The following is a 26,155-nucleotide window of genomic DNA, read 5'->3' as shown; positions in this document are numbered from 1 at the left end:
AGGCTTAAGGCCGTAATATCCGGCGGGGAATCCTTCAGCTTAACCCCGACGGCATCGGGCCTTTTAATCCTTCCTACGGAATTCATTCAAATCTGACGGAATCCCGATTTTTTCTTCCTCTCCCTATCTCTCGTCGATCGTCATCCCCGCCATCGTTATGGATCAGTCTTCCCCCGAATATGATCTCGCTCCGGCGCCCTATGGCCGCGCCTGCATGAACTGCTCGCAGTCCAAGTGCAAATGCATTCTTCCCAAGGGAGGCGGCCGATGCCAGAGGTGCCTTCTCATATGACGTCTATTATCTATCGAGTCCAGTCTGACCATGCTGCCAGGTGTCAGCGCTTGAACAAAGAATGTCGTCCGTCGGCATTTCATCGACGACAGAACGTGCGCAAGAATTTATCAAAGTCAGGACGACTAGAGAGGAAGCTCGATGATTTGGTGTCGTTGCTGCGCGCACAGTCCTCGGCAGGCCTGTCTCCAGATCATGTCGAGTTGATTGAGGACTTGCGACGAGAGCCCGAGGCCCAACAGACCCTTCCCCAGATCCGGGTCGAGCGGACGGTCTCGTCGGCGGAGAGAGGTGTTGACTGTGCGTTTTTGGCTCAATCTACTCAGACTCAGAGGGCCCCGGATCCTCGGAACGAGTTGGATGGTCGCAGACAGACGTCGAGTCCTGAGCTGACACCTTCGCAAGCCGAGGAGTGTCTGAGTGTGTTTGTCACTCATAAACTGCCCTACATGCCCTTGGTGTATCTCCCGCCTGGAACGACGGCACAGCGTCTCCACAAGGAACGGCCGTTCCTATGGCTGTGCATTATGGCGGTGGCGTCTAAGAGTCCGAGTCAGCGCCATGCTTTGTGCGATAGGATCCGAAACACGGTGGCCCAGCGCATGGTGCATGATGCTGCCGGTCGCGATGTCGATTTCCTACTGGGTCTCTTGGTATACATGGCATGGTGTGTACCTCTCTCCTACATTTGATCTCATGTCTAATTCGAACAGGTCCAATCAGCAGATCTTCAAGAAGCTCAACTTGACTGTGTACAGCCAATTTGCCAAGGCCGTGGTCTTCGACCTCATGCTCAACAAGCCTCCCGAGGGCGATGGGACATCGCTGATGTGTCTACTCCATACGCATCCAGATGAAAGTCCCTCGTCACCACCAGTCCGGACAATGGAAGAGAGACGTGTTGTTCTGGGCTGCTTCCTCCTCACCTCCATGTACTCCTTCCCACCCCCGAGATACAGGTCAACCAACTAAGGCACGTCCAGCATCTCCCTCTTCCTGCAAAAGAGCGACCCCCTCCGCTGGACCCCCCACATGGACGAATGTCTCCAATACCTCAGCGAGCACCCAGAATGCCTCAACGACGAGGTCCTCGTTCAGCAGGTGCGCTTCCAGCTTGTCAACGAGAAGATCAACACCAGTGATTGGCACGCCGGCCTGGCAACCACCCACGAACCCCTCAAAGCCCCGATGACATTATACCTCCACGCCATCAACTCACAATTCGAACGAGCCCAAATCAAGCTCGCCCCTCACTCCCAACGATACCGTACGTCCCCTCCCCATCTCTCCTCACTAACCCTAACTAAATCCACCCCAAGGAATCCTCCACCTCCACCACTCCAACACAATCCTAACCCTTAACGAATCCTCCCTCCTCAAACTCCCCACCCCGACCTCCACCTCGACCCTCAACTTCCAACAGCTCGAAAGCCTGCACACCTGTCTCGAGGCCGTAAACTCCTGGATGGGGGTCTTCCTCGCCATCCCGCCCGCCGAATACGCCAGTTTCCCCTTCCCCGTGTTCTCACAACTCGCCCGCAACTTAGCCGCCTTGTATAAGCTCTCTACGCTCGAAGACCCAGCTTGGGATCGGGGTCTCGTTCGACGAACCACCGATATCATGACGGTTATGGACCGACTGATTGGTAATCTGGGACAGGCAGCTGCGTTGGCCAAGTTGGAGAGTGGGGATGAGGGTGGGGAAGAGGGCGAGGATGTGTTTTTCTATTCGATTGGGAAGTATGAGTCTGTGAGGATGAGTTGGGGGTTGAGGTTAAGCAGTGGCAGGGATGGAGCGATGGGCGCGGGGATGGAGATGGAGCAGGACGTGCAGCACCAGCAGCAGGAACTGCTGGGACAAGATCCAGGCATGGTCATGGGTTTTGATGATTGTTTGTCGGAGTTTTTGAATTCGATGATGCAGTAGTCGTATATTTGTCTTGCTACTGCTGATTGCTAAATCCTCGACTTACTATTCTTTACAAGGTTGCATTATTATGCACATATATGTCAATTCCTCAGCACATCCAATCAATCCAATCATGCGACATGTGTATTAATACCAACTCCGCAATCCCACATTGCACAATATTGCCTACGAACATATATGAGCGAGAGGTTTATCTCAGTCGTAGATATCAATTGGGTGAACCTGGCGAGGTTGGGGGGGGGGGGGGGGCACATGCATTATCAACAAACAGTGTATTGCTAAGATACCTGCAGCCTCAATCACGGTCTGCTGAGGGTGGGGAGCCAGCGCAGCCCAACAATACAAGATTAGGCGAGCGCGAATTCATGCCGAGAATATGCTGTTGTTGTGGGTGGTGTCGCATATGATTATCAAGAATAAAGGGACACGCCACAATAGTCCTAGATTACGAGAAGCAACGAGGAAAATTTTGTGAGAAAAGCCCGGCATGCAGAATTTGCCCAAACGCCGAAAGCAGCCCCTCCTGGTCATGCATAGACTGATCGGCCGGGCTCCCTGGAGGCCAGCACTACAGGCAGCAATTATTCCTCCCCCCCTCCTCAAATCCTCTTTTAACTATGATAAGCTGATTATCGACCGGAACAGGCAAAAATTGATAAATCAGGTATTAAAGTATTAACTGTTTTGGTTTTATGCTGTTAGTACTGCTAAGAACTTTTGGGCTTCATGTCTTTTAGTAAGGCTGGTGGAAGGCTTGTGCTCGCGGGGCACCGGGTTCCCGCAGACATCCAAGAAACTAGGTGTTAGATTTTGCATGGAATCCTGTAACTCCATATATCACAATATATGAATTGGTATTTACAGATGCCACAATCAGTGCGTGCCTCACGGAGCGGGGTTTTGCACCAATCATGGCAGCAGGCGTTGCTGACAGCCTAGGCAGAAGATTTTGAGAATGGTAAACTATGCTGATCATCATCGAAAGGTGATATTGCTGGCATTTATCACCTGATTCCACTATTGAAAGAGCACTCACAACCTGTCTGTTGACTACGCATAAGCCAGGGCAAGTAGTTGGGTGGGTGACTACCAACGAATCATTCCTGCAGTATTTTCTTTTTTTCTTTACTATCTGAATTTATTGCATTTCAACCTAAGAAGAGATGAATTAATCACTATAGCAAATCCTCGTCAGCCGGGCGGCCGAAATAGCTGTACCGCCACCTGCATCTTATAAAGGAACTAAAGGAACCGGTCCGATCTATAATCTTGAATATTTTCTTCTTGATGCAGCAAGCACTGTATTCATCTCAGCCTGCAATAATATTAATAGGCATTGTTTGCTCATATATTTTGAGCAGTTCATTGACCAGGAGTTTCATCGCAGTTGTGGAAGGAAAAGGGATCCAAATACGGTTAGCGTATGTGACATGTCCGGTCTCATCAGGTGACTTCGGAACGCAACCGGAGAATGAGTCGGAGTCGGAGCTTCGCAGGCTCCGCTCCGCTCAGACACGGCGTGAGCGATGATTCCATCTATTGAATACACTTATCCACGTTTCCCAATATGAAGTCAGCAATACGGGCCTGCACCAACTGCGTCCGGGCAAAGTCTAGATGTACCCCCCATGACTCCGGGACGTGTGCAAGGTCAGGACCACGCTCCAACTGATCTCCGTTGCTAATCGGTGTAGATGCGTCCGGCTGATGAAGACCTGCCAGCCATCCCCTCCCGTACGTAAACGCCGGAACCAGACTAAAGCCTCGGTCAAAGATGTCCAGAAGCTCGAGGAGAAACTGGACGGGCTTGTCAATATCCTTAAATCTGCGACTCAGCCCGGCCTGTTGAACGGGGTGGTGTCCACCCCGGAGCATGTAGTTCCGACCCATGCTCAACCTGTCTCCTTGTCTGCACCTTTAGTTCAAGTCTTACCAGACACAGCCATTACTCCTGCCCCCTCTTTTGGGCATCCCGAGAACCCATCTCTTGAGCCCAACGACGACGATGCAGCTTCGTATTTGAATCGGTTTCGATCCGACTTCATTGGGCACCTGCCCTTTCTAGTGATTCCAGCGTCTCTGACAGCCAGTCAGCTGCGTCAGGAGAGTCCGCTGCTATGGCTAGCAATAATGACCGTGGCATCCACCCGGACCACGCAGCAGAGAGGCCTGTCCATGCAGGTCCGAGAGAGATTCGGCCGCGAGGCCTACGTAGAGGGCACGAGGAACATCGACTTTCTCTTGGCGGTTTTGGTGTATGTTACCTGGGATCACCATTACTCCTTCGACAAGCCCATTTTCACTGGTCTGCTACAGCTAGCTATCGCGATTCTCTATGATCTCGGCCTGGACAAGCCACCGTCCCAGGACCCCGGTCTTCTTCTCAGCTATGACCTGAAAGGCACCAGTCGGCCGTCCCACTGCTCTCGCTTGCCCTCCATGAAAGAACGCAGAGCCTTGCTAGGTTGCTTTCTCGTGAGCTTCACGTAGGTGCCAGAATTATTACCCACATACACCGTGCTAATGACTCCAGATCTAATCTCTCAGGAAACGGCGAACCTCTCCAGTGGACACCCTATTTTGACGAGTGTCTTCGTGTAGTCGAAGAACAAAATGAATCGGAGCACGATGGTCTGCTGGTGCAGCTGGTCAAACTCCGGCTCATCACCGCAAAGGTGATGGATCCATGGACAGGTCCAACGGATTCCAACATCATGCCATCAGCCTCTTTTTATTTGCAGTCGCTTCAAAGCCAGCTCCGTGATTTCAGATCACGACTTCCCTCCGAGCTAGCCGATAACAGTATGTCTAACCCTCGGTGAATGGCCCTCGCTGACACACGCAGAAACCCTCCAAATGGAGCTGTTGAACACGGAGATGATGATCTACGAGGTTGGCTTCTCAGCCCCTCAAATCTTTCCCCCACAGTCTAATCAACAATTCGAATGTCTCTTCGCCTGCCTGCAAACCATCAAGTCCTGGACTGAGACCGTTCTCACCTTTCGGCCCGCAGAATATGTTGGGTTCACCTGCTTAATATGTTCCAATATGGGTCGTAGTCTCGTCAACCTGTATCGCCTCACCACATGCGACTACCCAGTATGGGACCGCAAACTGGTGCAGGAGTCGGTGGACGTGTCGTGGGTATTAGAAACGGCCGCGCAGCGCTTCTCCCAGGTCAAAGATGCAGCCGGACTCGACCCAGAGGGCTCCCAGGATCTCGATTTCTTCATGATCATGGCAGCGAAAATGGAAGCTATGAAGTTGTCCTGGGATACGGTGATAGTCCCGACTACGGCGGATTCATGGTCTCCGTCTGCCGACGACCTGGAGATGTTCTCCAACGAATTCCTCACGATGTGGAACTGGTAATGATGCAATCTTGTAGCCCATCACTTACTGGTAACGATGTGGCGCATTCCAAGGTTGACCAGTCGGATGCCGATCCAATGCCCCGATCGGAGCGGAGTGTCGATGAGTCCAACTCCGACTGGGTTCTCCCAACTACGCCCCTATAAAGAGCCGTCATGGTATACTTCGATTTCGCTACCTCATTGTTCTCATTATTCTCACTCCAACCTACCTCTCCACAACCCCTTCTCCATCCATCTTGCCCCAACATCTTCTCCACCCACCACCATGGGCTTCCGACCAGACCGCGACATCCCCGACCTGACCGGCAAAACCATCCTCATCACCGGAGGCAACGTCGGCCTAGGAAAGGCCTGTGTCCTCGAATATGCCCGTCACAATCCCCGCCAAATCTGGCTTGCTGCACGCAACCTAACCAAAGCCCAAGCGGCCGCCGATTCAATCAAAGAACAAGTGCCCGACGCCCCCATCCACCTCCTCGAACTCGACCTCACCTCCTTCCACTCCATCAAACAAGCCGCAGAAACATTCACCACCTCATCTCAAACCCTCGACATCCTAATGCTCAACGCCGGCATCATGGCCTCCCCTCCCGGCCAAACCAAAGACGGCTACGAAATCCAATTCGGCACAAACCACATGGGCCACGCCCTCCTAACCAAACTCCTCCTCCCCGCGCTCGAGAAAACAGCCCACACCGGCGCAGACGTACGCATCATCTCCCTCGCCTCCGACGGCCACAGCTTCGCACCTCAAGGTGGCTTCCAATTCGACACCCTCAAAACCCCCGGCGACAGTCTAGGCGCTTTCGCTCGATACGGCCAAAGCAAACTAGCGAATATCCTCTGGACGCGACAACTAGCCCTAGAATACCCTGCTTTAACCGTCGCCTCGATCCACCCAGGAGTCGTGAGCACGAACCTGCTTAGTGGAGCCACCGACGCCCCCTGCTTCGCTCGAATGTCCCTCCACGCAGCGAATGCAATGGGACTCCTCGCAACAGTGGAAAAGGGAATCAGGAACCAGCTCTGGGCGTCTGTCTCCCCGCAGGTCAAATCTGGAGAATACTATGAGCCCGTGGGGGTGTTGGGGAAGGCCAAGGCAACGGGGAAGGATATGGTCCTGGCGCGAAAGATCTGGGATTGGACGGAGGAGGAGTTAAACGGGTTTTTGGTGCGGTGTGAGGCGTGATCTTTTTGGGTTCTGGCTTCTTCTTCTTCTTCTTCTTCTCTTTTTAATAGAAATGACAGTAATAACTTATCCTCATGGCTATATGTTTCTTTTTTGTTTTGTTTGTACGTTACCTATATACACCATTGCTACTACTAACTATAGTGGGTTATCTTTCTCGATAATTCTGCCTAGGACACAGTAGTACACAGTTAATAAGACTGACCACTAGATATCCACATCCCACCCAGAGTGCTCGTCCCTAGGCTAGATAGATAGCTATACAAATTCAAGTTCTAATCTTATCAACATCATTATCAACATCATCACCCTTAATTTATTTCGCCCTACTAGTTGGTACCTGACTTAAATCCAATTCCAACCACTCCCCAAACAAACGTCCTCCCTATTTTATGAACATAGCATCTTCGTGTGGGAATATTTTTATACTGTAGAGGTTTGTTATCTTGTTGGGTACTTGTGTGTCAATCAGTGTAGTGAACATGACCTCTAGGTTGGTTGTATATGTTATTCCTTGTTGTAGACACTTCTGCTTGAGGATGCTTGCTGGGACATCTGTAAGACCTTGTTGCCTGAGACAGAGTAGCTGGCCTTACCCGTATTGGTTTAGGAGAACATTGTACACTTTTACGGGGTTACACAATGCGGGGCTATACTACGTAGTACAATAGTAAAGGGTGAAATGTGAAATCATGGATATGTATTCCTAAACCAAATGAACCCAAACTTATTACCGAACCAACTCATGTACAACCGAAGAAATCCAACCAAACCCAAACCCAGACTCCAGTTCCCAATGACATCCCTTAAGCAGCGGCAACGGCAGCAGCGGCGGCGGCAGCCACGTTCTGCATGCCAATGGTAGGCTGAACACCAACACGCTCCTTAGCCAAGAGATCGACTAAGAGAGGGCTGGGGGCGGTGTTCCGGTTGGGGTGGAACGCCAGCTGGTTGTTCTTGTACTTGACCACGCTGTCAAGGTAGATGTCGAAGAGGTAAGAGGAGTCCAGGGGACCGCCCTTGGCCTCGGGGTGGAACTGGGTGCTGAAGATGGGACGGGTCTTGTGGATCATACCCTCGTTGCTAGCATCGTTCAGGTTGACGAAGTAGGGCTTCCAGTCGGAAGGCAGGGTCGAGACATCGACGGCATATCCGTGATTCTGGCTGGTGATGTGGCAGCGTCCAGTAGTGGTGTCCAGCGCGGGGATGTTGTGGGCGCGGTTACCATACTTGAGCTTGATGGTGCGAGCACCGTTGGCCAGAGCCAGGAGCTGGTGTCCCAGGCAGATACCGAAGATGGGGATCTGGGAGGTCTCCATCAGACGACGGAGGTGGTAGACGGTGTCCTGGCAGTGGGTCGGGTCACCAGGGCCGTTGGAGATGAAGACACCATCGAAGTGATGAGCGACCTTGTGGATGGGGTAGTCGAAGGGGAACACAGTGATACTGGCTCCGCGGCTGACCAAGCTACGCAGGATGTTCTCCTTCACACCGCAGTCGATCACGGCAACGTGGCAGGTAGGGTTGGCCGCGCTGACGTGGAAAGGAGCCTTGGTGCTGACCTGGCGGACCAAGTGGATCTGCTCAGGATCGACGAAAGCCTCGTCCTGATCAGCGTCGTACTCCTCACCGACGGTGATACGAGCGAGGGAAGAACCCTGCTCACGGAGGTAGGTGACAATGGCACGGGTGTCGACACCAGAGATGGCGGGAACACCCTCGCGGGCACACCACTCGCCGAGACTCTCGACGGCGGTCCAGTGACTGTACTGTTCAGCCACATCGGCCACGACGACACCAGCTGCCTGGAGGTTGGGGGACTCGAAGTACTTGAGGAGACCGTGCTGGTCCCTCTCAGCAGAGGGAACACCGTAGTTACCGATCAGAGGCTGGGTGAAGACCAGGATCTGACCACGGTAGGACGGGTCGGTCAAGGACTCGGGGTATCCCACAAGGGAGGTGGTGAAGACGGCTTCACCGGAGATGTTGGAGCGGGCTCCAAAGGACTTGCCGTGGAAGATAGGGCCATCTCGGATCGTAAAGGTGGCACGCTCATGGGCCGGACGTCCCTGACGAACGGTGGCCATGAAGCGAGACTGGATGGAGGCATTCACGGAAGTGAAGGCGGGAGCCCGGGCGGGCATTGCCTTGAAGACACGAGCGAACATTGTGATGGGAGGTATTTATTTGGAGAGATGAGAGACGAAGACGGTTGCTGTGGGGTGGATTCAAAAGTTTCCTGAAGCTTTCCAGAGGTGATCCGAGATGTAGTCCTAAAGAGAGTCGATTAGCATCAATTTAAAGGCGAGGTCAATGGCTGTGACTGGGGGGTTGTGGTGGCGGGAGAACATACCTGAGAAGTGAAGACGGAAGGTGCCAAACGCATAAGCGCGACTGTGCTGTTACCAGTCACTGGGATTGGTATAAAGGGGATGGGAAGATGGGGGGATTGAATGTCTTTAGATGGACATTTATTTAATGGGGCTGGTGATCTGGGGATGGATTGGGGGGGAAGAACTAAGAGAGGAGGAGAAGAGAAAGAAAGGACTGGGGGAGAGAAGGACGAGCCCGGCCTTAAAAAGAAGGGAAAAAGTGCGCTCGCTGGCCGGGCCGGTCGGGCGGCACGTGCCAAGGGCTCACCGACTGGCCCCCTTCCGGCCAATCGGAGGGCCCCCATTGCTTGCCCGCTATCGGCGTGGGAAAGTTTCGAGTTTTTTATTCACGGCGTTGACTCACGCCCGCCCGATACTCGCGGCGGCTTCCAACTAGTCGGGCGGATCCCAGTTCGTCCGAACCTCCTGGATAGCTCTACTACTAGTCCTAGTCCATAGTAGTACAATGTGTAAGTGCTAAGAGGTACAGTCCCAGCCATCCATGGGTACAACACACAGGGGCTGGTTCCCCCTCCTCCCATCACAGCTGGTCATGACTCACTATTGATGTAACTCTCTCCACCCGGTGGGTGCCCTAAAGCTGATAGCCCTGGGATGGCAGATCCCTTTGACTAAACATTACCTAAGTGATAGGTCCATTTCCTTAACATGGATACTCTTGACTAATATAAATAGTATAACCCCAGGCGATAATGGGGGGCTGTACTCCGGACGGAGTACATAGCTTGATACTCTCCGAGCAAAGAAGCAATCTGGTCGGTTCGACTTACAGCATGCGATGGATGAATGGGGGGACTATATAAACCCTCGACCACCGGGAAGTTACACCGTGGTCACATCCAAGAAAGCCTTTTCAGAAGCCAATTGACTCGTGATGTTGCTCAAATTTATCCTGCAGATGGCGTACGACTCCCGTGGAGCCAATCAAGGCGCTGAAACGCCTTGCTTATCGGCAAGTTGCCACCTCTGATAGCGACAGCAGAAGCAGCATCGGCTCTTTTTGCGGTGCATCATATATTAGTAGGGCACATCTACTTGCCTCGCACTCCCCATACTACAATGTATATAGGTAGTACTCAATGGTGACACATTTCGGCAGATTAATGCAGTCGGAGACTTCCATACAATAAATATGAGAAGGAACAGTAACCAGATACCTGGATAGCCCAATACATCACCTATCCTATACACCCTATACACCACTATGCACCTCCAACACCTCCTCCCAGCCCTATCCCTCACCACCACCGTCCTCACCCTCACCCTTCCCCTTCCCTATCCCAACACCAACACCAACCATGCCCACCTCCAACCCCCAAACCAAGCCCAACTAACCCTCTCTCCCTCCCTCTCCCCTCCAACCCCCCCAACCTCCAAGACGACCCCTCCTGCGACGGCACGGGACTAATCGACCCCTCCCACCCCCCGAACAAGCACTGCACCGGCGACGGCCTCATCCCCCCTCCCCAGACCCCTCCCCAACCCCAGACCCCTCACGGGAGGGCTTCAAATTCGAAAACCCTCCACGAACTGCGCCTACGCCTCCCAACCCCACATCTGGGACTCATTCAAGATCCTGGAAAAGGACATGACGAAGCTCTTCACGCTGATCCACAAGAATGTGAGTTTCACTGTGGTGGGTCACCACCCGATTGCAGGCCACTATAACGATCTCATGCATTTCTATGTGAATGCCTTACGCCGAGTCAGTGTGTTGTTCATGGATCATGCGGATAAATTTGAGATTCATCCTGTGGCGATTCATGGGGGGTGTGAGAGTCGGTGGTCGGTTCAGGAGGTGGAGTTTAGGGGGTGATGAATTCTGGTATCTACTTTCTTTTGATTTTTTTTTTTTTTTTTTTTTTTTTTTTTTTTTTTCATAGGGTTTTCTGGGGGAAAGGTGGAGGTGAAGGTCTGTGGCTGATGTTGTTTGTTGTAGGTGATGAATTTGATATCGTGAATGTTTGGGTGACGAGGTGGTATGAGGATCAAATGGTCGAAATTCGGACCTATATCGATGCCCCCAAGATTATGGATGCGTTGCATAAAAATGAGATTTGGTGGAATGGGACCACCACCAGGGAGAATTGGCGGTATATGCCGGGTCCTGCAGGTATGCCGGATTTAAAGGAGTTGGAGGGATATATGGGGTATCCGGATGGGAGGAAGTATGAGGATTAGGAGGTAGTGGTCACTATGTATGTGCTTTCAAAACCAGCTTCTACCAACGGACACATGAATTCAACGACGAAGAGGAGTCAATTTAATTCCATACATTATACATATCATATAAGTCAAAGTGCGAGTCTAGTCACAAATACATATTCGGAAGACAGAAAAGGCCATTCCAAGTCTGATAGCATTCGATCGGTCCACCAGATTTGAAGCCATCTAGTACAGAGGAAGGTTGTAGGCGTCAAAGTCATACACCCAGGTCTGGTAGGAGGCCTCGTCAAAGACGCAGGTCAACTCAGTGCCGTTCTTGACGTAGAACGGACGCAGCGGCCAGGCGCAGAGTTCCTGGTGCTCGCCGTAGTTGGAGCCCTCCTGAACGGTGGCATTGAGGCGGTCAGGCTTCTCACCATTTTCGACCCAGTCGATCAAGGTGAGAAGAGTGGTCTGGGGCCAGCCGCCATTGGGCTGGTCGCTGCTGTAGGAGCAGTGGGCGGCACCCGGGACCAGGTAGAGGCGGTTCCAGTCGTTGAGGGCGGCGGTAGATTCGTTGAAGGACAAGGAGCCGTACATCTGCTGACGGACAGATTCGTGGTAGTGAACGGAGGAGCCAGTGGGGATACTGGGGTCGGATTCACCGTGCACATGGATGATCTTGCCGCCCTTGCTGTGGAAGGGAGTGAGATCGGGCCAGGTGGTCTGCAAGACGTCTTCGTATCGCTGCCAGCCGAGTTCCATCCACTGTGTCATGGTGTCGTAGGTGACGTTATCCATGCTGGAGAGGTTATCAACGTCGAGAAGTTCGAGGAATTTGGCGACCCATTCACCGCCCAGGGAAGTGATATCCAGTTCCCATTCGCCGGTCTCAGAGTTGTATTGCGTTTCAGCGTCATCAAAGGTCGCGCTGGGCTGGTACCAGATGTAGGCGCGCTTGCCATCAAGAGTCTTCAGGCCGTCAAGGATGCTGGCAGCAACGGCGGCACCCTCCTTGCTGACAGTGCCGTTTTGGGCGGGAGTGGTGTTGCTAGTGGAGAGGCGCTTTTTGAGGACAGTGGTGGTCGTCTCAGCCGGGCAGTAGTAGGGGGCGCCGATGGTACTGTTGATGTTGAAGTGAAGCTTGCAGAGATCAGTCCGGGAGACAACACCGTCCTTCTTCCCGTCAAGTGCATCGCAGGCGGCGATAGTCAGGTTGTTGATCTTCTCGAGCTCACAGGGAGGGGGGTAGTATCCCATGGTCTGCTCGACAAGGCCCGGGAAGAGGTGGTTGGGCTGCTGCTGGCCGTAGCGGATGGCGGGGGCTCCAATGACAGCACCGTCCCATTCTTCACCGAAGCGCTGGACCTGAGACCAACCCTCACGACCACCTTCAGAGCAACCCTGGTAGTAGGCGTAGAGCTTCTCGGAGCTGCCGAGGTTGAAGAAGTTCTTGGTAAAGGCCTTTCCGACAGCGCTCAGTTCGTAGTGGGCCTGGTATCCAAACATGTAGAGAGCATCGCGGTCAATGGTGCCATTGGCCTTCAAGAAAACGGCGTCGAATTCGGTGGAGAAGCTGCCGAACCCACCATCGGTCTGACCAGAGGCAGCTCCGTACATGACACCACCGGGCAGGTCCGCACCGTCGCCGTTGATGGCATAACCGAAACCACCGGTAGAGAGCCAGCGGTTCTGGAAGTCAGCCGGGGCAGGGAGCCAGAACTGCAGCAGAACCTGGTCGTCGAGCCCGTCGTGGCTATAGGACAGGGTGACGTTGCAGAAATCGAAGGTGGAGGCCGCCCAGAACGCCGTAGCACTGGAGCTGTAGTTGTAGACGGGGTTCGCAGTGACGGACGAGGTGTCAACGGTGATACCCATGAGGGGGCTACTGGGGACAACAGAACTAGCATAGGTGGATGTGCAGACATCCGCCAGACTGTTCGCCTGTACAACCGAGAGGGTGGCCGTGCCGGCCAACAGGCTCATCCTGGAGCGCATAGTGGAAGAGAGGGACGAAAGGAGGGAAAGTGGATGCTGGAAGGAGAGTGCCTGCCAGGAGAGAAAGGCAGAGTTCAGCCGGGCAGTCGAGCGGTTTTATACCAGTCGAAGGCTCGAGGACCATGGTTGTCTGATGCCATTGCTACCACTGTTGTTATTGCTCATCACCACTGTCGTCGTTGTATCTAGATTAAGGAGGCCAAGCATTGCAGGCCCACTGCGGGCGATCCGCGAGCAAGGCAGAAGAAGGACGAGCCATTGGTCAATGGCGAGAGATGTACGCGTCCCATGGAGTCGGATGGAGGTGCTCAGCAGCTGTCCCGTGTCAGAGATCGTCAGGCGTGGTTTGTGTCATCTTTCGGACCGGCTAGCTCGGGATCAACTGTACACTGCCTACAGTGAGTTTCCCCTTGCAGACTGGATAGTAGTGTTACTTACCTACTTTGAAGATGAACAGCCGCAGTAGCTTTCTTGAAGGGAATCACGACTGTTATCACTTTGGCTGAGGGTAAAAAGAGAAGGCGAGTTGACACGGTGGATGCGAATGGGAAGAGACGAGAAGACGAGGATGAGGCTTTATCCGCTGGGGTGATCAAAGCCGAGCCCGTCGGGCCATTTGGACGGACTAGGAAGGTCAGGCCTGCGGGGCCAAGCGGTGGGCGGCCGGCAGTTGGCGGCCTGGGGCATGGGTGCCGCGTGTGCCCTGACAGGCGGGCACTCTTGCTAAGTGCTAACCCACTTACGGTGTATCTTAATCCACCAAAAAGGGAATCTACTTTTCCATGACGCTTTCCTCCGGTGGATCCACTTCCAGCCTGAACTCTGAAGAAGCCTGAAGAAGGTGAAGAAATCGGGAGACCCGGAACCAATCTGCGGACGACCTTTGCTGGGGCAATGTCAACCACACCATCATCCCCGTTTATCGGCCGGGTGAAGGGCTCCGTAGGGCCTCCGCGGTTCATCCCACTTGAAAGTGATCTGCAGAAAAACACTCCATACCTGGTATCTACTCCGGACGTCATTGTAAAACGCAATATCGATCGTGTTAAACTATCTTCCGCTTCATTTAGCAACAATCGACACCACATCCTCATCGGACACCACATGCCCCAACCCAACCCGCTGGGGGATATGTCGCGCACTCGCTCCCCACACCATCGCATACTTGAATGTCTCCTTCAACGTCCGGTGGATGTTATCGCACACATCCTCGATGGTCGAGTTGCTGCGGCAGATCAGAGCCTCGGAGAAATCGGGTTCCTCGCCCTTCCTATAGGACCATTAGCACTCTGGCTCGTCGGCGACAACCAATGTATGGCTTGAATTAACGAACCGTTTTGTGTAGACCCGGATTAAACGGAGTTCCTTCCAGATGCGATCAACGACGTCTTCAACGCCCAGATCCAGTTCACAACTCATGACAGCAGTGTATGGCTCGCGGGCTAATTGGTCGAGGAAATCCAGGCTGACGCCGTCAATCTTGTTGTAGACGTAAAGACTGGGCTTGGGTTAGACTTTTCCAGGAGTATGGAGATAGACGGGGAAGAATACCATCTGATGTATTTACGGTGGTCTTTCATGATCACGTCGATGAAGTCGTCGATTGTGGCTGGATAGGTGTTATTCATGCTACATAGGAGGATCATGGACTGCGAAACGTACCATATTCATCCCGGACCAAAACTTCGCAGTTGAGCATCTTGTAATCGCGGAGGACGTTGTAGATCATCTTCTCGTCGAGATACTTGGGAGGCGTCTGGAAGGTAATCTTCATACCACCGGCCTTCTTTTGTTTGAGGTAGATGTTCCTGCAGCCTCGGTTTAGCCAGATGCGCATGACTGGCAGGAGTGGTATACTCACGGAGGCTCCTTGTTCAGTCTGATACCTACGGCATCTAATTCCGCCTCCAGAAGCGCTCGCTGCTCAGCTCGTTTCGTGGCATCCAAGACCATCAGAACGAGGTCACTTGTCTAGCCAGAAGTTAGTCCCAAGAGATACAAAAACACCATAGACAGTGCAAAGAAACAAACCTTGGCAGCAGAAATAACTTGTCTTCCTCGTCCCTTACCCTCAGACGCACCCTCAATGATACCCGGAAGATCGAGAATTTGGATCTCCGCACCACCATACTCCAGGACACCTGGAATAGCAGTAAGGGTGGTGAAGGCATACGCGGCCGTCTCACTCTTCGTCTTGGTGATCTTGCTCAAGAAGGTGGATTTACCGACGGACGGGAAACCGACGAGAGCCACACGTGCATCACCACTCTTGCTGACGTCGAAACCTACACCACCGCCACTGGAACCACCCGTTGGTTCTAGGAGCTGGGCGCGTAGTCGGGCAAGTTTTCTGGGGGAGTCAGTAATGCTTCTATATGGCGGGGTAGATGTGATAATGGGGATGAGGTCCGCTTACCCTTTCAGTAGACCAAGATGGTATTCTGCAGTTAAGAGTGCATTAGGATGATACTACAATATAATCAGCGGGGGCATCATTTCGCACCTGTGGCCTTGTTCTCTGCGCTTGGTTAGCATGGCGGGGCTATCGAGACTTGATATAATGAGGACACTTACTCTGCGTCCTGCGCATCTCATCTTCAATCCTGTCAAGCAACAAATAAGAGTAAGCCAGGTCAATCCCCCAAATCCTCACCGCTGATTTGTGATATCAGAGACATACTCCTTGATCTTTTCCGTGATGTTCACCATCTTGACGGTTAGGAGCCCCGCGGACTCGATTTCTCAGATACAGAAAACAGCACAACCAGACAGCGGGGGCTGGATTTCGCAGCAAGCCAAAGCTCTCAAGTCTCTATCACACAAGCGAAAATCTCCCCGAAGACTGACGTGATCGCGGCGCAAGATCGAGAGCCGCTCTGGTCTGGGGAAATCACCTCAAAATCGTCCGCGACGCCAAGCAACGTCTGGCTTACGTAACCTCACCACCTCCGGCGGAATCTTGTTCAACTTCAACCTCACTTCATCCATCTTCAACAACACAGCAGCCATGGCCGAAACAGCAGTCACTCCTCCTCAGGAGGCCATAGAACAGCAAACGGAGGTAGATCAGCAACAGGATGCTTCGGAAACCGCCCTCGTTACCACAGATGAGACCCAGAAGAAAACCAAAAAGATCATCCGCCGCAAGCGTCGTCCAGCTCGCCCCCAAGTCGACCCAGCGACCATCAAATCGGAACCTCCTCCTCAGACTGGGCAGATCTTTAACATCTGGTACAATAAATGGAGCGGAGGCGATCGCGAGAACTCATATTTAAGTAAGACCGCCGCGCCATCGCGGTGCAACATCTCCCGAGACAGCGGATACACGCGCGCGGACAAAGTGCCTGGATCTTATTTCTGTCTGTTTTTCGCACGCGGTGTGTGTCCACGCGGCTCGGAATGCGAGTATCTCCACCGGCTCCCGACACTGCATGATCTTTTCAACCCGAACGTGGATTGTTTTGGACGGGATAAGTTCAGCGATTATCGGGATGATATGGGAGGTGTGGGATCGTTTACGAGGCAGAATCGCACTCTGTACGTCGGACGTATCCACGTTACAGACAACATAGAGGAGGTGGTGTCCAGGAATTTCGCCGAATGGGGTCAGATTGATCGCATTCGCGTGTTGACGTCACGGGGTGTGGCGTTCGTGACTTATACGAATGAAGCGAATGCGCAGTTCGCCAAGGAGGCCATGGCACATCAGAGCTTGGATCACAATGAGATCTTGAACGTGCGGTGGGCAACGGTTGATCCGAATCCACTGGCGCAGAAGCGGGAGGCCAGAAGGTTGGAGGAACAGGCTGCTGAGGCGGTGCGGAGGGCCTTGCCAGCGGAGTTTGTTGCTGAGTTGGAGGGAAGAGATCCGGAAGCAAAAAAGCGAAAGAAGATCGAGGGCAGTTACGGCTTGCAAGGATATGAGCCACCAGATGAGGTGTGGTTCTCCCGGACGAAGGAGTTGGAGGATACCGGGGGTGCTGCCCAGTTGGAGGCTCCGGAGCAGCCTCTGATGATTGGGTCGGCGTCTTCGTCTACGGCAGTTGCTCCCCAGGAATACGAGGGCAGTGGAATCTTCTCCAGCTCTTCCGTGGCAGCTTTGAAGGGGCTAGCAGGCGGCAGTGTCACGACACAGCAGGCACCCAAAGCCGCCGGGCCTCTGGTCGCTTACGGGAGTGACGACGACAGCGAGTGATTTACGTACGTTGTGTGCATTCTTACCTGTACTATAGCAGAGATACCTGAAAATGTGCTTTACTGGGGTTCAATTCATTATATGACTTCTATTGATGGCTAATATCAACGCTTGTTTGCATGGCATAATTGTGGGTATATTCAGAGAAGAGAAATTCAACAAACAGCGATTATTAACAGACACATAACACATGCAACATCTCACATCAATCACCTGTCATTTCCACATCCGAGATCATAATATATGCATGACCCGGTTCGGTAGTTGTATATAAACGCATTGCTGAAACTCTCCATCCCATCTACACGGCTCTCGGTGGCAAGGTCTAACAGCAATTCGTGGACCTGCGTGAGGTACTTCCGTTCCGTCAATGGTGCGTTTTGAATGACCGCGCGCCAACTTTCCGGATCTGAAAGCCTGGTGTCCCTGATGGCCTCTAGTAGCTCATCACGAGTATCTATGGCGGCAACTGGGCCGTTCAATGCATCCTCGACGACCTCGCGAGATCGGAACAATGCTGATGGGGGTTAGCAGGGCCCTTGGATCATAGATAGCTGATGACATACCCGACTCAACAATATTCCTACGGTTCGACTTCTTGCTTCGGTGCTGGGGCACAAGGATGCGCACGTCGCTGAACCGCTCATTGAATGCGGGTCCAGGGTCCGCCTGACTGGGGAGACGAGATTGCCGGAGAGGGTCTACTGCGCCCTCTCGTTGGTAGCGCGCACGTATCTCGTTTCGAAGCCAAGGCACGAGTTCAGACCCCCGAATGTCGAACTCTTCCCTCGGGAAGAGGCTCTTGACCTTGAAGCCTCTCTCCTGACTGTCTGGCTTCGCAATGACAATCCAGCCATGGCTGTTGTCTCTGTACTTGTTCAAAAGCTCTTCCAGCGAAGAGGCATCCACAGCCAGCTCTGCACTGACGTCATTAAGCCATAGATCTTGGACGATCTTGATGCCCATCGTGCGCAACACGGTGGGATCGAAACTTGCGACAAGCACATCACACTGCCAGTAGTTAGAACCTTGAATACCCGACAAAGTGAATCCGGCTTACCCTTCGTGTCTTCCAGAAAGCTCCAGTCTCCATATCAAGATGCTTCGTCGGAGTCTTGGCAGGTGTCCCAAGATACTCAAGCATAGACGAGCTGAGTCTATCCCAGCTCAGATTGAATCCTACAGCATGAGTTTGAGGCCGGCTCGCCAAGACCTTTGGGCGGAACTCTTGGACCAACGAGTCATAACGCCCGCCTGCTGCAAAGACATCACGCCGCTTGCTGTCAAAAACACATTGGAAAAGGATGCTGCCTCGGAAGAATTTGTCGTTAAGACTTCCAAGAGGGTTCATGTAAACCTTCCGCTTTACATCGAAGTTTTGCAGATAAGCTACAAGTAGGTTGATGCGAGCAAAGATGGGCGCCAGGCGCTCGGCAAACTCTGTGCCCTGCATGATAACTCGCAGTCGCTTCTGGACTTGCTTTGGGGAGTCTAAACCAGGTTAGTCATGCTGTTACCCCGACAAGACTGGGTCAACGAACCTCTGAAGTCGAACCGAGCCAGATCATCTAGCGAGGTCGAGGCAACACCGATGGCCGGGGAGCGAAGCTCACTCCGGATCTTTTGCATGGTCCACTTCCCAACGTTCAATTTGCTGACGACTTCCTTGACACGAGGGATCTGAGACGGCGTTATCCGACAGAACTCCATAATCAGCTGAAGCAGGTCCGAATGATTAATCAGGAAGCACATAGGTGACGACCTCAGGGGAGGAAACTCCTCGATAATCTCGTCGACCACTTTGATGACTTCAGCTTCTTTCAATGCCAAGTCCAAAGCGTTATGTGACACGATATCGAAATCAACCTCTTTGTGAGTCCTGGGCTCGCCACCATGAGGTAGCTCCCTATAGACGGTTCCAAAGGCAAATGTTTTCTCCAATGAGGGGTCTTGCCGTGGAATAGCACGCGCGTTCGGCATGGTCAAGTCAAAGGGCAATTGAAGCAAATTGCCAGAAGAGTCGAGCAATCGGACGGCGCCGTTATTGTAGTGTTGAGATCTGGGGAACAGCATCTGCCTTGGAGTTTCTACCGCTCCATGCCGGCGGAAGATCGACGTCAGCTTTTCCTTGACAAGCCCTTGAATCAACAACTCGTTGGCCCCTGGGGTACCGCGAGAGTCCATATCCCAGGCAATGTCTTCGAACTTCTTTGGCGACTGGGAGAAGATCCCGGACAAGATCTTCTTGTAGTCAGGCGAATTAGGATCGGAGAGTAGATGCATGATTGCACGCCTGAAGGTTTCTTCTTCGACCTGCAGAGGAATCTGTCCACTATGAAGAAGATCCGAGGCTGAAGGACGCTCGCTCGGGTTGTGGCTGAGCAATGACTCGATAATCCTGCCCTGAACCACCTTCTCCGAATCCTGAAACGTGGATGGCAGCGCGTGGTGCTTTTCCCGTATAGACCGCAGGGTCTGGTCACGCTCCATACCGGTGGGTAAGGAGTGGCACATTTCGAAGAAGATAACACCGAGAGAATACATCTATACCCGGGTTAAATGACTGCAATCCCCCAGTTCCTGATGATTTGTACTCACATCGACTTTGTCATTGTAGTTGCCCGTGAAACCAGACTTCATTTCCGGTGCAACATAGTATGTTGTGCCCAGGCTGCGAGTGAAGTTGCCTTCAAAGTCTGCGGTAGAAGAAGAGCGTACGGCTGTCGTGAACTGGCCACTAGTGGCCAGGCCAAAGTCTCCGATGCGGGGGTTGTTGGCTACATCAATGAAGATGTTGTCCGGCTTGAGGTCGCGATGGATGATGCCATGGCCGTGGATATGGCTCAGCCCGTCCAGGATTTGCCGGAACAAACGCCAGGACCGGTCGACATCGTCATACAAGCCATTCCGTATCAGGTCACGAAGGGTCTTGGGGCGATTAGCATCGGCTGGGCAAAGTCTAACAACCACCACAGATATACTTACATGCTTCTCGCAGTACTCCATCTGAATGAAGAGCGTCGTCAGCACGGGCCTGCCCTGGGAACCGGACCTCGTCCGACTGAGCTCCCTGCCTGTGCCACTCTCAGTCTCATAGGTCCCGGACGTGTCGCCCTTGTCGCCGTTCGACAGGGTTCCGTCATTATCCTCGTCGCTGTCCGAGCCAAACTCAACCTTAGGGTATCCGCTCGAGCTGATAAAGTCAAGCCCGCCCGTGCTATAATCATAGGCGCGCGTGTCTCGACTAGCAAAGACGTCACTCTCTGTGGAGGAGATGGCTTCCTCGTCTACGTAATCATAATCTTCCTCAATCCACGCAGTATAGTAACGTACTACGTATGGGTGGTTTAGCCGGGATAGCAGCATAATCTCCGACAATGTATCTTTCAGCGCCGCGGTGGACTTCTGAGCAATCTTCTTGACAGCGTAGAAGCGACCATCGAGCTTATTTCTCGCCTTAACCACCTGACCAAACCCTCCTTTCCCCAGTCGTCCAGCTTCGTCAAAATCCTGGTTGTACCGCGAAAAAGCAGGCAAGCCGCCGAAAGAATCGATACGTGGACGTCTCGGCAAGGAGATTGAGTTTGAGGCACTTGTGCGAGCAATCAGAGGCGTGTCAACACGGAAGAACTCTGAAGGCTGTAGTTGGAAAGCCGTAGGCCGCTTCTTTGGGTCGGGCCTGAAGAACTCATGCAATAGGTCCTGCAGGGCAGGCGATAGACCGAGTGTGCCCATCAGCGCATTTGCTGACGTATAACGCTGTAGCACATCCATTCCGAATCCCATTTGAAGAAAGGTGATACCCAGGTCCCAAACGTCAGTCTTCATGGTTGGCGGTGCACCCTCCGATGTCAATTCGGGTGGCATCCAGAATGGTGACTTCGACGTCGTTAGTAGTCGCTTGCTAGCGGGAGAGTCGGGGAGAGCCTCTTCAATTGCGGCTCGCAGTTTAACAATGGTCCCTCCCGTGGGAGTTCGAAATAGTAGGACGCGACCGCAATGGATATTGCCATGGACAAATCCACTGCGGTGGTAGAACTCCAAAGCTTCCAGCAGCTGGATCGTCCAGCTGCGGAGTACTTCAACGGGTGCTGTCCCCACAATGTCCAGAAACTCAGCCAGTGTTCCTTTGTTCGAATATTCGAGCAAGGCGTAGACTGTCCAGATGCTGTCCCGAGTATCCTGCATACCCAAGGGTCTCGAAATTTTAAACCCAACAAAATCCACAAGATTCGGGTGCCGTAATTTCTTCAGGCCTTCTAGCCTGTCCTCACTCGAGCGCATCTTCTCTCGAAACCCGAGAGGCTCAATACCCTTCTCATCAAGTGAAATTTCTTTCAGGACCAAAAGAGGCGCATGAGACCGATTGTCGGAGACGACAGGTCTGACAGTAAACGTATCCTTCGCGGGACCGCTCTGGAGGAGCGATTTTCCGTAAACAGCTTGGAAGACCAGGGTGGCCTGGTCTGTGTCCGTCATAGCTAGTGGTGGGTCGAAGGTGATCGCGCCCGGAATATTGCCCACCGCATCTGTGTCTCCAATCGCATCCAGACCAGAAGTGCGACTTTTACGTCGAGATATGCGTGCCTTTGTCCGCTGTCGGATTTTATCCTCCAAGAGCTGCTGTAGGGCACGTTCCTCTTCTGCTGTGGCAGCCTCCTGTTTCCGGAGCTCCTCCTGTCGCTCCAACTCTGCGCGCTGGTTGGCGGCAGCTTCTTGCTCCATCCGTTCCTCCTCTAGACTCGGGAGATCCTTGTCTTGAGCCTGAGCCTCCGCGACGTCTTCAAGGACATCCTGAATAGACACGGCGAGCTCATAGATCATTTCGGAGCCCAGGAGGGTTTTCGGTTTGTTCCGGACAATGTCTTGTACTCTCGATCGAGCACCTCGCCGGAGGTCATCTAGGTTTTCCAGGGTAATGTTGGGAAAGGTCTTGGGGTAGGTGGTCGGCAGCTCGACCAGCAATTCAAGGTGGACCTCGGGATTGGACAAGGCTCGCAGGTGAAGCTTGAATGCGACCTCGGATGATTGCTAGATTAGACATGGTCAGTAATTCCCAAGAGGAACCCAATGCGACGACATACCTGCCAGGCCGAGCGCCTGTGCTGCACCTCCTCAAAATCATCGCCGTAGATGGAGCGCAAAGCTTCGACTTCATTCTGGTGGATCTCCTGGTAATTGGTCGGAGCTAATACGGGGGCCGAAAATGGCGGCGAGTCTGGAACGAGCTGCTTCTTCTCCACTCGGGGAGAGCCGTTCTTGGAGGCATTGTTGAAATTCTTCTTCTGCTTGTGAGGCATAGCGGGGCGTTGTCGGGCGGTGTGGGAGATGAGCACCTAGATCGAGTTGGCCTTTGCCACGGAAAATGGTGACAAAGATGCAGCCGAAGCTGCAGCCCTCTATAACTCAGCAGGGGACATGTCTGAAACAGGGGAGGATTGTAGGTTTAAAAAAGAGAAGAGGTGAGGTGGGTGAGGGGGGGAAAGGGAGGGAGGGAGCAGAAGCACGGGAACGAAGAAGGAGGGATTGTGAGGGAAGCCAGCAAGCACCAGCAGCAAAAAAAGCGGTCTCTCTCCTGCTGGGCCCGTATATGAACGCCCGACCAGGGGCACCGCCCCGTCGTTTTTCCGCCGACCGCCTTTGGGGCGGCCAGCTCGTGACTGGGGCATCACCGCCCGTAAACAAAGCACAGCGCTCCACGTCAATCCCCTCCCCCCATCGACCCTCTTCCCCGTCACCAATGGTGTCGCTGGTGTCATGCGTGTCTCGTCCAGTCCGGTAATTTGAACGCAACCTTGTCCCCTGCAGACGCGATGTTGGGGTGGATCACTGGGCAGGAAGACCAGGTCGCAGGTGCGTGTCTGCCGTCGAGCTGCTTTGGAGCGCGCGCCCTCCCCCGATTGCGGTCCAATAATGGCCGTGCAATTATCTGACCGATTCCCAACCGCGGCCAACGCGCCCTGACTTGTTTTTCTAACTTGTTTATCCCCATAGACAACTCAAGGACCGGAGAACCACCCGAGACGCCCGCTCCCGTGTTTGCGATCCGCGCCTTCAAGAGCGCCTTGTTTGGCACCCCCGGTGCCGATGACGACGAGACCGCCGACCGTACCATCCAGACAAAGAAGCCATCCGCCAATCGGCGCCTGAATGACTATATTTCCTTGAAGCCATCGACTGGAGCCGCCAGAGATGCTTCCAGGGCTGCCAAAGCCGACATGGACCTGGGAATGAACGCGATGGCCTCGCCTACAAAAAGCATCCTCGTGACCCCCGGAACCGCATCCAACCGTCGGAAGACCGTATCCTTCGGCGACAGCGTCGTTGATAACGAACGCAGACGGGAGGACCCATCCACGAAATCTTCCAAAACACCAACATCCTCATCCAGCAACTTCAGCAACCAGTGGTCGGCTAACTTATCGGACGGCAAATTTAAGCCTCGGAGTAAACTCACCCAAGCCTTGATGGATTCGCGCGACAGGTCTTCCAAGGGCATGGAGCTCTTTTTGTCGCAGGACGCCGAGCCTAACCCCTCATCGGAGGTCGGACCCAAACTCTCGCCAGCGGAAGACGACAACGATGATACCATCAACTTGAACGAGCCCCGGTCGCAGTCTGGAAAATACTGGAAGGCCGAATTCGATAACTACCGGACAAAAACCACCTGGGAGATCAAGAAGCTCATCCAGTACCGCTCGGCCGCGAAAACGTACGCCAAGAAGAAGGATGAAGAAGCGTCGCGATTGGCCGACAAGCTGAGGGAGGAAGAAATTAAAGTCGCCGAGATGGAGCGTCATGTTACCCAACTGGCATCGACCATGGTCGGAGAGAGTCCCAATGCGGACAAAGAGAAGCTGGTGCAGGATCTCACCAAACAGACCGCATTAGCCTTGCAATACAAGCACCGTGTTACCTCGCTACGCAAACTGCTAGAACGGCACGGCGTCGTGGGAAACGAAGTCGATGATATCGCCGAGCATTCTGAACCCGAAAGTTCTTCCGAGAAGGCTACACAAGAGCTCTGCAAGACCCAGCAGGCACTGGAGGAAGCAAAGACCAAGATCGAGGAGATGAAGCTTCAACATTCCGACTTCACCAAACTACAAGATCTCGCCCGCAGCTCCGAACAGAAAGCCTCCGAGCTCCAGAAGGAGAATGCATCGCTCAAGCAAACCCTCGCCCGGGTGAAGCAGGAGATGAGCAAATACGAGGGGCGGCGCAAAGAGAAGGAAGCCAAGCTGAAGCAGCGGGAGGCCAAATTGGAGACGCGCATCCAGGAGTACCGGGAACGGTTGAAAACCACCTCGCAGCAGCACCGCGACCATGAGGAGGACCTGAAGGAGTCCTTCAACGAGGAACGCCGTCGCATGCAGGAGCAAATCGACCAGCTCAGAGTCAAACTCACCGCGATCGAGAGCCTCCCACAGACCCAGGCCCGAGCGCGCCACTCCGACAGCCCTCGCAAAAACTACACCGGCGTCCACGTGTTCGACTTTGCGCAAAAGAGCCCTCAGAAAGACCTAGAAGACGAAAACACAGCCGATATTGACGAGCCACCCAGCCCGAGCCCGCGGGCCAAAGAGCGACGCTCCTACCCCTCTAGATACACAACAACGGGCGATCTCGACCTGAAACGAGCCATGAAAGCAATGGGCATCACCGATGAACACCAACTCGCCTACCTCGGCGAATCCATAAAGCCCCCCAAATCCCGCTACCACACCGACAACGAAGAACAACCCGTCATGCCACCCTCCTCCCCACCCGACTACCACCAAGCCCCAACCACTCGCTCACGCCCCAAACAGAAACCCACCCATTCAGAAACTTACCGCAGCCTCTACGCCCCAACCACGACGACCATGACCTCCCTCGCACACCACCTAGCCAACAACCTAGACGACAGCCACCACGGCCGTACCCGTGCCCGCCGCTCCCCCTCCAAATACAGTCTCGACGCGGTCTCGGCCCTCCCCGACTCGCACGTCCTCGACCGCGCCAAGCGCCGACAAAGTCTCGCCGCGGTCGTGCCCCGGGACTCGATCCCCATGGACCGAAAGCTGCAAGCACAAGCCCGCCTCAAGCAGCGCAAACAGGAATCCCGAAAGGGAAAGGAGAATATGCGGGCATACACAAGCCAACCATTATCAGTGCTTGAACCTATCTCTTAATGATTTCTTTCTTTCTTTATCAAACGTCGACTTGGAACGAAATGGAATGATACGAAAGATTCATTCTCTTGTCATGAGTAGCCTGCCTATCTTACCCTGTCTACCCCCCTTTCCTTTGTGATGGAATAGGTAGTATCTGTCATTGTCATTTTCACTGTCCTTGTCCTTGTCTCTATTATGGTGGTTTGGTGTGGTCGGTCTGGTCTGGTCTGGTGGGCGGGTCGGTTGGTCGGTCTGGTGGGTTTGATACGGTACGGTACGGTTTTCCTCTGTTGTTGTCACTACTGTCTACTTAGCTTATTGGTCGTATGTAATCTTTAGTTCTTACCTTACCTACTTACTTCCCTACATATATTAGTTTAGTTTAGTGTTGGTGTCTTATGCATGGATGAATTGAGGGATGGGTGATGGATACCAGGGGCCTTTACCTACTACTATACTTCTACTTATACGCTGAATGGGTTA

The 26,155-nt window shown here is 53.3% G+C and overlaps 10 protein-coding genes across 10 annotated transcripts; 6 read left to right on the top strand and 4 right to left on the bottom strand.

The window, feature by feature from the left end:
* Positions 1–131: 131 nt before the first annotated feature.
* On the top strand, positions 132–2,334 carry BO94DRAFT_575781 (Zn(II)2Cys6 transcription factor domain-containing protein). The gene is made up of 5 exons (XM_025615099.1): positions 132–276; positions 333–959; positions 1,006–1,251; positions 1,276–1,559; positions 1,612–2,334. The coding sequence occupies exons 1-5, from the start codon at positions 158–160 to the stop codon at positions 2,217–2,219; spliced, it is 1,884 nt and encodes a 627-aa protein (XP_025466801.1). The 5' UTR covers positions 132–157; the 3' UTR covers positions 2,220–2,334.
* Positions 2,335–3,501: 1,167 nt separating this feature from the next.
* BO94DRAFT_97472 (uncharacterized protein) lies at positions 3,502–6,084 on the top strand. Its single transcript, XM_025617769.1, has 4 exons — positions 3,502–3,872; positions 3,917–4,708; positions 4,756–5,024; positions 5,068–6,084. The coding sequence occupies exons 1-4, from the start codon at positions 3,790–3,792 to the stop codon at positions 5,592–5,594; spliced, it is 1,671 nt and encodes a 556-aa protein (XP_025466800.1). The 5' UTR covers positions 3,502–3,789; the 3' UTR covers positions 5,595–6,084.
* BO94DRAFT_586341 (oxidoreductase, short-chain dehydrogenase/reductase family) lies at positions 5,862–6,785 on the top strand (the record flags this gene model as incomplete). Its single annotated transcript, XM_025615757.1, has 1 exon — positions 5,862–6,785. One exon carries the CDS (start codon positions 5,862–5,864, stop codon positions 6,783–6,785), a length of 924 nt encoding a protein of 307 aa, XP_025466799.1.
* A 739-nt stretch (positions 6,786–7,524) lies between these two features.
* Positions 7,525–9,126, bottom strand: cpa1 (carbamoyl-phosphate synthase (glutamine-hydrolyzing) CPA1). The gene has a single exon (XM_025617768.1). The coding sequence runs from the start codon at positions 8,951–8,953 to the stop codon at positions 7,592–7,594; it is 1,362 nt and encodes a 453-aa protein (XP_025466798.1). The 5' UTR covers positions 8,954–9,126; the 3' UTR covers positions 7,525–7,591.
* Positions 9,127–10,766: 1,640 nt separating this feature from the next.
* Positions 10,767–11,359, top strand: BO94DRAFT_586339 (uncharacterized protein; the record flags this gene model as incomplete). The annotated part of the gene is made up of 2 exons (XM_025615756.1): positions 10,767–10,956; positions 11,118–11,359. 2 exons carry the CDS (start codon positions 10,767–10,769, stop codon positions 11,357–11,359), a joined length of 432 nt encoding a protein of 143 aa, XP_025466797.1.
* A 210-nt stretch (positions 11,360–11,569) lies between these two features.
* BO94DRAFT_467708 (tannase) lies at positions 11,570–13,321 on the bottom strand (the record flags this gene model as incomplete). The annotated part of the gene is made up of 1 exon (XM_025608216.1): positions 11,570–13,321. The coding sequence occupies one exon, from the start codon at positions 13,319–13,321 to the stop codon at positions 11,570–11,572; it is 1,752 nt and encodes a 583-aa protein (XP_025466796.1).
* Positions 13,322–14,106: 785 nt separating this feature from the next.
* Positions 14,107–16,192, bottom strand: BO94DRAFT_535924 (putative GTP binding protein (Gtp1)). Its single transcript, XM_025611900.1, has 10 exons — positions 16,002–16,192; positions 15,896–15,924; positions 15,825–15,839; positions 15,738–15,762; positions 15,353–15,671; positions 15,183–15,292; positions 14,984–15,129; positions 14,873–14,930; positions 14,655–14,819; positions 14,107–14,591 (listed from the first exon to the last, which is right to left on the bottom strand). The coding sequence occupies exons 1-10, from the start codon at positions 16,028–16,030 to the stop codon at positions 14,384–14,386; spliced, it is 1,104 nt and encodes a 367-aa protein (XP_025466795.1). The 5' UTR covers positions 16,031–16,192; the 3' UTR covers positions 14,107–14,383.
* Positions 16,193–16,305: 113 nt separating this feature from the next.
* cwc2 (active spliceosome conformation promoter CWC2) lies at positions 16,306–17,745 on the top strand. The gene has a single exon (XM_025611899.1). The coding sequence runs from the start codon at positions 16,329–16,331 to the stop codon at positions 17,514–17,516; it is 1,188 nt and encodes a 395-aa protein (XP_025466794.1). The 5' UTR covers positions 16,306–16,328; the 3' UTR covers positions 17,517–17,745.
* cpcC (putative protein kinase (Gcn2)) lies at positions 17,586–23,049 on the bottom strand. Its single transcript, XM_025611898.1, has 7 exons — positions 22,601–23,049; positions 20,502–22,547; positions 20,115–20,444; positions 19,058–20,060; positions 18,577–19,007; positions 18,083–18,527; positions 17,586–18,033 (listed from the first exon to the last, which is right to left on the bottom strand). The coding sequence occupies exons 1-7, from the start codon at positions 22,814–22,816 to the stop codon at positions 17,726–17,728; spliced, it is 4,779 nt and encodes a 1,592-aa protein (XP_025466793.1). The 5' UTR covers positions 22,817–23,049; the 3' UTR covers positions 17,586–17,725.
* Positions 23,050–23,073: 24 nt separating this feature from the next.
* Positions 23,074–25,988, top strand: BO94DRAFT_97019 (uncharacterized protein). Its single transcript, XM_025617766.1, has 2 exons — positions 23,074–23,369; positions 23,511–25,988. Exons 1-2 carry the CDS (start codon positions 23,330–23,332, stop codon positions 25,688–25,690), a joined length of 2,220 nt encoding a protein of 739 aa, XP_025466792.1. The 5' UTR covers positions 23,074–23,329; the 3' UTR covers positions 25,691–25,988.
* The last annotated feature ends 167 nt before the right edge of the window (positions 25,989–26,155 follow it).

This window comes from Aspergillus sclerotioniger (assembly GCF_003184525.1).
Source record: "Aspergillus sclerotioniger CBS 115572 chromosome Unknown BO94scaffold_16, whole genome shotgun sequence".
Classification (NCBI taxonomy): domain Eukaryota; kingdom Fungi; phylum Ascomycota; class Eurotiomycetes; order Eurotiales; family Aspergillaceae; genus Aspergillus; species Aspergillus sclerotioniger.
Note: the sequence above shows the minus strand (reverse complement) of the source record. Positions and strands in the feature narration are given on the sequence as shown.

Bases quoted from the DNA above. Each gene is read 5' to 3' on its own strand.
- BO94DRAFT_575781 (XM_025615099.1), top strand. From the start codon at position 158: ATGGATCAGTCTTCCCCCGAATATGATCTCGCTCCGGCGCCCTATGGC. The intron at 277-332 runs GTGCCTTCTCAT...CCATGCTGCCAG, and splicing joins GGAGGCGGCCGATGCCAGAG to GTGTCAGCGCTTGAACAAAG. The intron at 960-1,005 runs GTGTGTACCTCT...TAATTCGAACAG, and splicing joins CTCTTGGTATACATGGCATG to GTCCAATCAGCAGATCTTCA.
- BO94DRAFT_97472 (XM_025617769.1), top strand. From the start codon at position 3,790: ATGAAGTCAGCAATACGGGCCTGCACCAACTGCGTCCGGGCAAAGTCT. The intron at 3,873-3,916 runs GTCAGGACCACG...TAATCGGTGTAG, and splicing joins GACTCCGGGACGTGTGCAAG to ATGCGTCCGGCTGATGAAGA. The intron at 4,709-4,755 runs GTAGGTGCCAGA...TAATGACTCCAG, and splicing joins TGCTTTCTCGTGAGCTTCAC to ATCTAATCTCTCAGGAAACG.
- cpa1 (XM_025617768.1), bottom strand. From the start codon at position 8,953: ATGTTCGCTCGTGTCTTCAAGGCAATGCCCGCCCGGGCTCCCGCCTTC.
- BO94DRAFT_535924 (XM_025611900.1), bottom strand. From the start codon at position 16,030: ATGGTGAACATCACGGAAAAGATCAAGGA. The intron at 15,672-15,737 runs GTAAGCGGACCT...TGACTCCCCCAG, and splicing joins CATCTTGGTCTACTGAAAGG to AAAACTTGCCCGACTACGCG. The intron at 15,293-15,352 runs GTTTGTTTCTTT...ACTTCTGGCTAG, and splicing joins AAGTTATTTCTGCTGCCAAG to ACAAGTGACCTCGTTCTGAT.
- cwc2 (XM_025611899.1), top strand. From the start codon at position 16,329: ATGGCCGAAACAGCAGTCACTCCTCCTCAGGAGGCCATAGAACAGCAA.
- cpcC (XM_025611898.1), bottom strand. From the start codon at position 22,816: ATGCCTCACAAGCAGAAGAAGAATTTCAACAATGCCTCCAAGAACGGC. The intron at 22,548-22,600 runs GTATGTCGTCGC...TGTCTAATCTAG, and splicing joins ACAGGCGCTCGGCCTGGCAG to CAATCATCCGAGGTCGCATT. The intron at 20,061-20,114 runs GTGAGTACAAAT...ACCCGGGTATAG, and splicing joins ACTACAATGACAAAGTCGAT to ATGTATTCTCTCGGTGTTAT.
- BO94DRAFT_97019 (XM_025617766.1), top strand. From the start codon at position 23,330: ATGTTGGGGTGGATCACTGGGCAGGAAGACCAGGTCGCAG. The intron at 23,370-23,510 runs GTGCGTGTCTGC...TTATCCCCATAG, and splicing joins GCAGGAAGACCAGGTCGCAG to ACAACTCAAGGACCGGAGAA.